Source organism: Pinus tabuliformis, chromosome 5_2, assembly GCF_031772625.1.
Source record: "Pinus tabuliformis cultivar Carrire ecotype Pingquan chromosome 5_2, CPIR1, whole genome shotgun sequence".
NCBI lineage: Eukaryota > Viridiplantae > Streptophyta > Pinopsida > Pinales > Pinaceae > Pinus > Pinus tabuliformis.
The window spans coordinates 492,044,600-492,056,081 of NC_142306.1; the positions used below are offsets into that span (position 1 = coordinate 492,044,600).

Below are 11,482 nucleotides of genomic sequence, written 5' to 3' on the forward strand. Positions count from 1 at the left end.
TATAGACACGTACTATTTTCAATGCATTTCAATTTTATATGATTAAATGATGTCCATTATATCCATTATAGTTATCCTGGTATAATATTTTTATATTGGTACATTATTTTATATTAATAATATAAAATTAAAATTATTATATTTATTAATGTGGTTCATACAGTTTAAATGATTCATAAATTTTGAATATGATTAATATGTATCGATCACTTTAATAATAAATATAGTTGTGTTAAATTTACACTCTAAAAAAATTTACATGTTGAAATCACTTTCTAACATTTACTAAATTTATAATTAAAATAATTTTTAATTTTTAATTTTTACAATTTTCTCCATTTCTAATAAAATGCTAAAACAACTTATTTTCGGGCCACTGCCATTAACAAAATTTTCTCTATCAAATTCCATCGAAAAATGATACTTCAGATCTTTACTAAAACACTGCTTTTCCGTGTGTTTGTTTTCAACTCGCCACTGGCATAATTCTTGCCCTTTTTCAAATTCCATCAACAAATGACACTTCAAATATTCAAAATCTAAAAGTTGGAAACCTTGTACCCACCCTATAGAGGACTAAACTTCTTCCATTTCAGATGAAGAGGAGGATGGTGTTGACTATGATACGATTTAGGGGGAACATGATCAAATTGTGGCTCCTCATCAGACGGGTTCCTTTGCAAATAGGCAGCAGGCAAGTCAAGATGTCTCTTTGGGTATTTTGGTATTTTGAAGAGAGTATAGGGAGTATTTTGGTATTTTGAAGAGGTATAAAGTTTCTTCTAACACTTATAAGGAATCTCCTCTGAATCTGGACAATAATCTGTAAATTACTTTGGTTGATCTGCTCTTTGTCTGGATTGGACTACGTTTATGAGAAAAAGGAAAAATAAGAATTGCTCTTGGACTAAAGTTGTGAGAAAAAAAAAAAAGAAACTTAGCTGAAGAACATCACCAACTCTAGTGATTTTGTTAAGTCAGTCAAGAATCTCCTCTTTTAAATGAGTCAAATCCATCGTCTCAAAGTCCCTTAGATGGACAACTAAAGCAGCAAACCCAACAAACCAAACCCAACAAACCAGGTAATTTACGGTAATCGCCTCTTTTGGATTACCAGGTAGTCTCCTCTTTTCTGTCAGTCAAATCTATGGTCTCTCAAAATCCTTGTCAGTCAATTCTATGGTCTCTCAAAATCCTTATGGTAATCTCCTCTTTTGGATTACCTGGTAGTCTCCTCTTTTCTGTCAGTCAAATCCATGGTCTCTTAAAATCCTTATGGCAATCTCCTCTTTTGGATTACCTGGTAATCTCCTCTTTTCTGTCAGTCAAATCCAGGGTCTCTCAAAGTCCTATGAACAACTGCAGCAAACCCAACAAACCCACCACCTGGTGATCGTCTGCTCACACATTTTGAAAGCTGAGTTTGCGAAAGACCATACGCATCAGTAAATGCACCTCATTATAATACGAAATTGTCATGTTCGCGTCACCAATCATGGACAATTTCAATCTATGGTCGGCGCGCGGCCCATAAAAGCATTTGCCCCATTTTCCCACTGTCAGAGATCCACATCACAAGTAAAACAAGTGGCGACGATCACGCCTTCGTGGCCGAACATCCGCCTTTAGACGCCCTCATTTTTCTTTATTAATACAGACCATCTTCCCTTCGCTCTGTTCTTCAAAAGCTGTGCCTCAAAATGTCTGATACCACAGGTAATATGTTCAATTCCTGCGCACGCCCCATATCATCAGTCGAAGGTCTCGTAGATGAAACTTCCTCCCTCAATGTCTTCTTCTGCTCCGATGGTAGGAGGTCGTCATCAAAGAACACGATTTCTGAGCGCAGGCGTCGGAGGAGGCTGAACGAAAGCCTTTACAGCCTCAGGGCTATAGTTCCCATTATAACCAAGGTTTCTCTGATTCTACATGCCATTTTTTAATTAACTCGTCCATGAAGATTAAAGTAGTGGACTCAGTTACATTGGTGGGTATCGCCCACATTTTGAGTTTATGTGTGTTTAAATATGGTCCAATTACTCGAAATGTACATAGCTATATCTTATTTTTCATTATAAAATGGGTCTTCTTATGTCGATGGCGATTTCCTGGAATAATTTGGGATCCATCGACATGCGCCACCACCGGAATGTGGATAGCTATATCTTATTTTTCATTATAAAATGGCTATTCATAGGTCTATTGCGAATTCCTGGAATAATTTGGGATCCATCGACATGGGCCACCACCGGAATGCCTATGTTGATAGGATCTTGGAATATTCTGGGACGGAATAATTTGGGATCCATCGACATGGGCTATCACAGGAATGCCTATGTTGATAAGATCTTGGAATATTTTGAGACTGGAATGCTTTTTTCTTTTCAGTAAGAAAAAAACAGCTATATTAATATAGTGGGATAATACAGTGCATATGTTTTATCATCAGCATATTACATTCATAGTAGTCATTTTCAGCAAAAATTAAAGCCAATATATGTAGTCTTTTTAAAATATACATTATCCCATCCTTAGCATCTTTGTACAGGATTATTTGTACCACATCCGCAGAAAGAAGCCACAATTTCTGCATGCCTTTGCACAGAAAAGAAACATAACCTGTGCATTAAGAAAACTAGCAGTATATCATCCTGTAAGTATTCACAAAATCATAAAAATTATAAAAAAACAGCATATGAAAGATATCTGATTCATTGTTGAAGAAGATGATTTATCCCGGCAGAGAAAGCAAACCAGCATCCATTCTGTGTCCATCCGTCACAATGTCGATATGCATACCATCCAGATGTAAGTATTCACAAAATCATAAAAATTATACAAAAAAACAGCATAAGAAAGATGTCTGATTCATTGCTAAAGAAGATGATTTATCCTGGCAGAGAAAACAAACCAGCATCCATTATGTGTCCATCTGTCACAATGTCACCATCCAGATCATCCAGTAAGCCCCTCTTTGATATACCATCTGCATTTTGATTCTGTTCTTGTCCAATATGCTGTAGCGTTGATTCCTTTAAAGTATGCCAAATGTGCTCTATTTGGCATAGTCATCCATTCAAAGTAGGCTGTTTGATTTTGATTTTACATTGAATGTGCTCTATTTGGCATAGTCATCCATTCAAAGTAGGCTGTTTGATTTTGATTTTACATTGAATGTGCTCTATTGGGCATAGTCATCCATTCAAAGTAGGCTGTTTGATTTTGATTTTACCTTGAATGTACTCAATAGTAGTATAAGAGTCTCCATATATATGGATAACCGTGCTCATTTTGATTTTACATTGAATGTGCTCTATTGGGCATAGTCATCCATTCAAAGTAGGCTGTTTGATTTTGATTTTACCTTGAATGTACTCAATAGTAGTATAAGAGTCTCCATATATATGGATAACCGTGCTCAATAGTAGTCCTAGAGTCTCCATATATATGGATAACCCAAAATAGTAGTCTAAAAGTCTCCATATATATGGATAACTCAAATGTTGAGGTAAGTAGTGAACCATAATAGTAGTCTAAAGTCTCCATATATATGGATAACTCAACATAATGTTGAGGTAAATGTTGAGGTAAGTAGTGAACCATAATAATCCCTATAAGGCTAACTCAAAAGGCTAACTCAAAAAGGCTAACTCAAAAAGTTGAGGTAAGTAGTGAACCATAATAATCCCTATAAGGCTATCACTTCTGCCTTCATATTCTTATCACTTCTGGCTTCATATTCGATCCTCTACCCTGTACTCCCCAGTGTGCCAAGTACTCCTATTCGTATGAGAATTTTATCCAGAAACCACATCCACATATATGCCTATTTGTTCCCCATCAAATTTTATCGGGAAACCACATCCACATATGCCTATTTATTCCACCCCATCAAAGAAACTAAGATTTTGGAATATTTCCGAAATCTGCAACCAATTTAAACTCAGGGTTATAAAATTTATATATGATGTAATAAACAATTTTTTTGAGATTTTCCTGGTTTTTATTTAAAATTTAGATAGATTTGAGAAAATTATAAATTTAAATAACTAAATCTGTGTTAAGGATTTTTGAAAATGATAGAATCCAATTTTATTTAGATAGATTTGAGAAAATTATAAATTTAAATAATTAAATCTGTGTTAAGGATTTTTGAAAATGATAGAATCCAATTTTTATTGAAAACACCCTCACAATCTGGTTTAAATAACAGATGGACAAGGCATCCATTATAGAGGATGCGATCGACTACATTCACCAACTGCAAGAACAAGTTAAGGTTGCTGAAGAGGATGTTGTTCGCCTCAAAGAGAATATTACTCCTCCATGTGAAAGAGAATGTTCACATGTTGAGTACAAGGGAGAAAGCATGGAAGAGCTTTTGGAAGTAGGTTTCAGTTTGTCTCAACATTTTTTGTATTTTTTTTTCTTTTTGAAGTAAATTCAATTCACATGTTTTTGGATGTAGGTTTCAGCTTGTTTTTACCTCTTTGCTGTAAATTCAATTCATATGTTGGATGTAGGTTTCAACTGGTCTTTACTTTTTTTTTTGGTTGTGAATTCAATTTATATATTGTTGGATGTAACTTCACATAATGGTGCTTATTTCAGTTTGACATTTCAGAGGTGAAGGAGAATGTGTTTTCTATCTGTTTGTATTGCAAGGGTTCGCCTCGCCTATTTGTGGAGCTGGATAGAGTCCTAGAATCCATGGAAATGTTAGTAACTTATGCAAATTTCAATTCATTTGATGGATATATTCTCATCAATATTATAGTTCAGGTACAGAGTCCTTCCCATCTTAGTCCCCGCTTTCTTAAATGGTTCAAAATTAACCCATCTTATTACTATTATATTTAAACCTGAGTTTATGTTATCAAACTCATTATTATTATTATTATTAATTTGTTAATGGTATTAATTGTAATTATTATTAATTTGTTAATGGTATTAATGGTATTTATGTTAATTGTCAATTTGTACAGGGGAAAATTAACTTTACTCCCTGTCCATTGATAGCTGAAACTGCAATCATTTTCATAATATAGATGTGATAGACATTTTTAGTACCAAAGCTATCCATTTAATGAAGTATGGTGTTTTTCTAATAATTTATATCTCATTAAATTTGATTTTGCATAGATACATTTTTAAAATGAATTTATATTAATTTTATTAAAGTTTTCACTGGAAATGGATTATAAAATTCCAACTTAATTTGTATACTTATTTTCAATTTCTAAACTTCTAAACGAAATTAACATTTAAACTTGTATTTTGTGGGCAGAAAGAAGATGGAGAGAAGTTGCAAGTGAATGTATTAAAAAGGGTCATAGCTGAAGTCATTAAGTAGTAATGAGATGGGTCCCTGTCTTAAGAAGTCCATATAATTAGAGAGTATGTGCCTTCACAAGCCATTAATGGAAGCAATCGCTATATATGTACAACTTTACCAAGAAGCTTGTGTTGCCTATGAGATGTTAAGGAAATTAGAACGGCCTGTGAGATGTTGTGCAAAGCATGAAAAAATGGTCCTCACAAATAATTATAATTTTTATTCACAAGTACTGACATCAGGATGCTAGACACGGAATATTTATTTATCGTAAGATGTAATATTTATATTTGTTAATTAGGTTTATTTTTGGTAATTTAGAAAAATAATGGTTATTTATTTATTTATTTTTGTTAATTGGGTTTATTATTGGTGATTCACAAAAATGATTGTTATTTATTATTTATTTTTGATAATGGGTTTATTTTTGGTGATTCAGAAAAAGGATTGTTATTTTTCTATTTAATTTTGTGTTTTTTTTAAGCAAAGTTTTTGGTAGAAATCATATAAAAGAAATTTTGGGTTGACGCATTTAGAACTAACAAGTGTGGTTCATCATTAGGACTAGATGAAGAGGCAGATCATAACAAAGGCTTAAATAAAGAGCAATGTAGAGACATAATTTCAAGTAACGGCTATATTTGAACAATAATATTTAAATTATGATACTAAATTATTAATATATTAAAAACAAATATTATTAAGTAACGGCTATATTAAACGGTTAGTTTTTGAAAAATAATATTTAAATAATGATAATAATTTATTAATTTATTAAAAAATATTAATAGGTAACAACTATATTAAGCTGCTAGTTTTTTAAAAATGATATTTAAATTAATAGACAGCTTTCGTTAATTCATAAACACATACATTGTTGCATCAACGTTGTCAAAAATGTTGTAACCTCACTCCAACCGGATTTGTTGGCCAGTGAGAACAAGCAAAAAGTGTGGGATAAGAACAAAGCAAAACTATCAATCCACATATCAACAACTCATAGGACCCAAAACTTAGCAAAATACCAAAAATGTCCATTTTTCTTAATATTTTTTAGCATTATTTGGTTCCCAAGTTGCATAGTGACTCTCACCTTGGCGGTGGAAAGCATCATGTACATGAGACTCTATATGCGCCATGCGCCCCTCAACACTGTCCAGTTTGTCCTGGAGGTGTTTTTGGCCTCTACGGAGGAACTCTTGGCAGTCCATGATATGTCATTGGTTTTGTTGGATGTCGTTTAGGAAGTTGATAACCTCATTGCCGTCGTTGTGTCTTTGTTGGGCTTGTGATACAGACTTATACAAGAATGCAACAAAATACATATATAAACATAAACACTAAGTTGCAACAGAAATAAAAATTGATTTCATTAATATCAAAGAACTGAAATATGCTTACATACAAAATGGAAATAAACTAGCTCAAGCGATGGTAGCTTATCTCTAAGAAGAGATGCGGTGGCTACATGCCTTTGAACTATGTTACAATGAGGCTTAAGGGCCTTTTTCATTATTGAACAACAAGGGAAATTCATAAACAACCAAAATCCTTGCCCCAAGAGATAGAACGCCAAGAGTTTGTGGGCCCCGTTGAGGTTAGTTGGGCAACCAACTTCCCAGGGTTGTAACTTGGTCATATTATCTTTGTTTGGCGCGTACGATACTTTGTTGGAAATATCTCTCCCAGTACTATAAGATTTGATATAGGCCCTTGTCTATGGCTCTAAGCCTGGCGTGGACCTAAAAAAATGCCATTCAGGGGGTCAAAACAACTCCAGAAGTTTAGGACCTAAAAAGCTGTTAAAAATAGTAAACGTTATTATAATCAAGGGAACATATGAAACTGACTAGAGGTCTAGGTGGAATAGGCGAGTGGCCACCAATATCCATTTGGATCAATCCTCTCTGCTTAGGTAGAAATTGTCCCTATTGTGTGCAGAGCCTCCACGAGGTGAGGAAATCTCTGTTGAACCTGGTCCTTGGTGAACCACTTGCTCTGGTGAAGGAGTTGGTCTTCTTTGACAACTCGATATAGTTGGATCCTTTGTTGACGAGTGTCCTTGGTTTGTGTGTCCATGATCCTGTCAATTGTGGCATGTTCGATGCAAATTGGGTTGAGCTATGTTTGTGTTAGCTGCTCATCAACATTGGATGTTTCACAGTCATTTCACATTGAATAATGGGTGTAGGCCAAGGAACGGTGGTATCTTGAGCTCAAAGGAATTGTCCCCTACAACCTTGGTGATGGTGTATGACTTGTATAGGAGCAGGTGAAGTTTGCGGTGGGGCCTAGCGAGCCGCTCCTTTTACAAATGTAACCAAACTTTGTCGCCCACCTGGAACTTGTGTGGCACCTGATATTGATGATGATGTTGCTTGTACTTTGCATTAGTTTTGTCCAATATGTAATGGACCTGCTAGTGTATGCGATGAAAGCACTCAATGAAGTTGTTAGCCTTGTTAGCTTTGACCTGGACATGAGTTGAATATACCTAAGTAGCTGCAAATGGTATGGCCAGAACAATGGGACAATGGCTGGAATCCCAACCCCACGTGGAAAGGGATATGGCTAGTTGAGCTATGGAGAGCCCTGTTGTAATTGTCCTGGACATAGGGGAGGATTTCATCCCATGTGCGTGGATGATTCAAGTTGTACATGCGGAAAATGTGCATGATCATCTTGTTGACGACCTATGTTTGGCCATCAGTTTGGGGGTGGAAGGTCGTGGACTTAGTGAGCTTGGTATCCAACATCGAACAGAGGCTTGACCAAAATGTACTCAATAACTTGTTGTCCTGATCTGAGATAATGGAATATGGGATCCCAAAGTGTACCCACACTCATTCGAAGAAGAGCTTAGCATTGGCTTCTGTTGTGATACTCTTCTTTCAGGTTGCCAGAATGGACATCTTAGAAAATTTGTTGACGACCACGAAAACAAGGGCATTGCCATGCTTAGTAGAAAGAAAGTCTAACATATAATCCATGGAGATGGATTCTGAAGGCTGACTAGGAGTAGGCAGATAGGCCTTTCTTCTTGATGGTCGGTTTGGCAATGGTGCAGGCAGTGCAAGATCTGATGTACTTCCCAACATCCTGTTAAAATTTCGGCTAATAAAAATACTTCTGTAACACTGCCACTGTTTTCTCTGCTTTGGAATGTTTAGTGACCCGACTATAGTGCACCTCCCAAATCATCTTGGCACACTCGCTTGAAGGAACACAGACGTGTCCCAGGTGGCATAACAGTGCACCCTCGAGGTGAAAATCAAGAACTTTATTACCTTCTAGGAGCATCTGGTATGCGTTACTAAATTTTGGATCGCTCTTGTAAAGATGTGACCACATCGAAGTCTCATGTCCACAAGAGTTAAGCACAGTGGTCAGCGTCATGACCAACAGTTGACAGAGGCAATTTGCAACATTTTTGGTGTTTCCATTCTTGTACTTAATGTTTAAATGAACTATTGCAAGTATGTGGACCATTTCTGATGGTGATCATTCTGAAACTTTCCTTGTGTTTGTATGAACTGTCAAGGCTAGTGGTCTGTGTGGATGACTCTTTCCTTCCCCAGAATGTAATGCTTCCATTGTCGGCATGCCTGCATAATGGAACACATCCCTTTTTCATAGGTGGGATACTTTTGGATTGTGTTTGAAAGTGTCTCACTGTGATATGCCATTGGATGCCCTTGTTGAGTAAGAACTACTCCAATAACATAGTTGAAGGCATTTGTCTCAATCTCAAACGGTTGTTGTAAGTCTGGTAATGTGAGCACTGGTGCAGACCAGAGGCGATTCTTTAACTCGACAAATTTCTTCTAATGGGATTCAGACCAAAATAACTTTGCTTTCGCTCCACCCTTGGTGACTTGACTCAAAGGCTAAGTGATATGAGAGAACCCCAACATGAACTTGCAGTAGAAATTGGTAAGACCCATAAAGTTGCGGAGCTTTGTTAGAATGTTTGGGGTTGGGCAATCCTAAATAAATTATATCTTGGTTGGGTCCACATGCACACCCTGCTAATAAATGATTTACCCCAAATATTGAAGCTGGGTCATACCAAAACTGCATTTCTTTAAATTGGCAAACAATGTGTGTTGTCGCAGGGTTTGGAGGACTTGTCGAATATGGTGGAGGTGCTCTTCCCAACTCTGGCTGAAGATCAAGATGTCGTCCAAATACACTACCATGAATGAGTTGGCTGAGGGCCAGAATATGTCATCCATCAACCTCATGAAAGTTGCAGGGGCATTCGTTAACCCGAAAGGCATGATGAGCCATTCGAAAAGGCCCTCCTTGGATTTGACGTTAGCCTTCCACACATTGAAGGGTTCAATTGGTAACTGGTGATAATCAGACTTCAAGTCAATATTGATGAAATATTTGGCCCCCTTGATTTGGTCTAGAAAATCATCAATGCGTGGGATTGGACACCTATTCAGGACAGTGATCTTATTCAATGCCCGATAGTCAATACAAAGTCTCCAGGTCCTGTCCTTCTTTTGTACCAACACGATTGGGTTCCCACTAGGTGATGAACTTGGTATGATGTGCCCTTTCTGTAGCAACTTCTAAATTTGCCTCTTGATTTCATTGTTTTCCATAACATAGCATCGATAGATCGACTTCTTTGACAGTGATGTGCACTGGGTCAGATTCATTGAGTGCTTGACTTGATAGTGTAGGGTTAACCCTGTGGGTGAGGTGAAGATGTCCTTGTACTCCTCCACAACCTTATCCATCTATTTATGTCGTTCTTAGGATCCCTATCTGGAGGCTGTGGATGTGACCACAATCTTCTTCTTTCCCTGAGGCTGAATCATAAGGAAGACAAATTATCTGGCATGGGAAATGATCTTACTGCATTGTTTTGCAGAGATTAAAGAGATGAAGTAGGTAGTGGTACCTCTGGTATCCTGTATAAGTTATTACCCAAAGAGATAATAATAGTGTGAGGCCTAGACTCATACACAACATGACACTTCCATAAGTATGGTTGGCCTAATAATACATCATGAACTTCAAGAGGAGCAACATCACATAGTACCTCATCTATGAAGGGCTTGATGTTGTAGGGAAGGTGATGTTACTGGATGATGTAGAGACGTTGTCCTCGATGAAGCCACTTGATGGTGTACGACTTTGAGTGTAGTGTGGTTGATAGGCCCAACCGCTTCATGACCTTTGCTAATATGATGTTCTTTTGGCTTCTGCTATCAACAATGAACTACAACAGAGAACGCTTCATCCATAGGCATTAGTAGAAGAGCTGCTCCCCCTCCTATGGATTTATGGACTCAATCTTCTAGACCTTGGTGGTGGAAATGGTGGCATTGGTCGCTACATCAATAATTTTCTTCCCTTTTTCATTCCCCTTGTTAGGTTCTGACTCAGAGTTGGAACATGCAGCTGATTTGGAAGCTTTCAGCTCAGCCACCAGTGACTGCATGGCTTGACACACACTTGTGTTATGAGTGGGGCTCTTATGGAACTCACACCATTTCCCTATGTCCTTCTTCTTCTTCATGGTGTTTTTATTTGCTCGTGGCTTCAGTGGGTTGTCTTGGGTTGCCCCACCTTGTATTTTTCCTTTGTTCTGCAGTTTGGGGGCGACTTTCCCTTGCTTCAAATTCACAGATCCAAATTCTCGCTCTTTTTTTTTTTTCGATCTTGACAGTGTATTGATAGGTAGTGCCAAGCAAGGAGATGTCCAAGAACTCCATCTCGTCTTGGATATACTTGTGTGGAATTAAGTACCAAATGTCGCTCAAAATCCTTGATAATGAACTTCATGTGAAGGGCATGAAAATTATTTGTGAACTCCAGCATGTCTTGGTCCCTTCCTTGCCGTAGTGTGGTCCACTTTATGAATTTATCTTCATAGCTCCTGACAAACTAATATTGTTCCTTGATGGCATCTCAGAAGGAATTCCAAGTGGGTGCGGCTGAAAATAGTGAGGATTCCCTCTTGTCCTTCTTTTTAAAATAGGTTTCCTACCAGTCCTTGACATGGGGAGCGACTTTGAGAAGTGAAAAAGTAATATTTTCCAGATTGGAAAAGCCATGAACTGAAAAATATCCTTCCAACAGATTTAGCCATCTCTTTATGGTGTCTGCCTCTATCTAGCCTTCAAATAT

The 11,482-nt window shown here is 37.0% G+C and overlaps 1 protein-coding gene across 2 annotated transcripts; it reads left to right on the forward strand.

Annotated features, from left to right (window-relative positions):
- The first annotated feature begins 1,157 nt into the window (after nt 1–1,157).
- On the forward strand, nt 1,158–5,692 carry LOC149159849 (transcription factor bHLH35-like). 2 transcript variants are annotated; one of them, XM_089436589.1, is made up of 4 exons: nt 1,158–1,913; nt 4,214–4,387; nt 4,666–4,782; nt 5,288–5,692. In XM_089436589.1, the coding sequence occupies exons 1-4, from the start codon at nt 1,701–1,703 to the stop codon at nt 5,351–5,353; spliced, it is 570 nt and encodes a 189-aa protein (XP_089292715.1). In that variant the 5' UTR covers nt 1,158–1,700; the 3' UTR covers nt 5,354–5,692. The 2 variants fall into 2 exon arrangements, with proteins under 2 accessions (XP_089292715.1, XP_089292714.1); XM_089436588.1 differs by having other exon boundaries at nt 1,330–1,913; nt 4,612–4,782.
- The last annotated feature ends 5,790 nt before the right edge of the window (nt 5,693–11,482 follow it).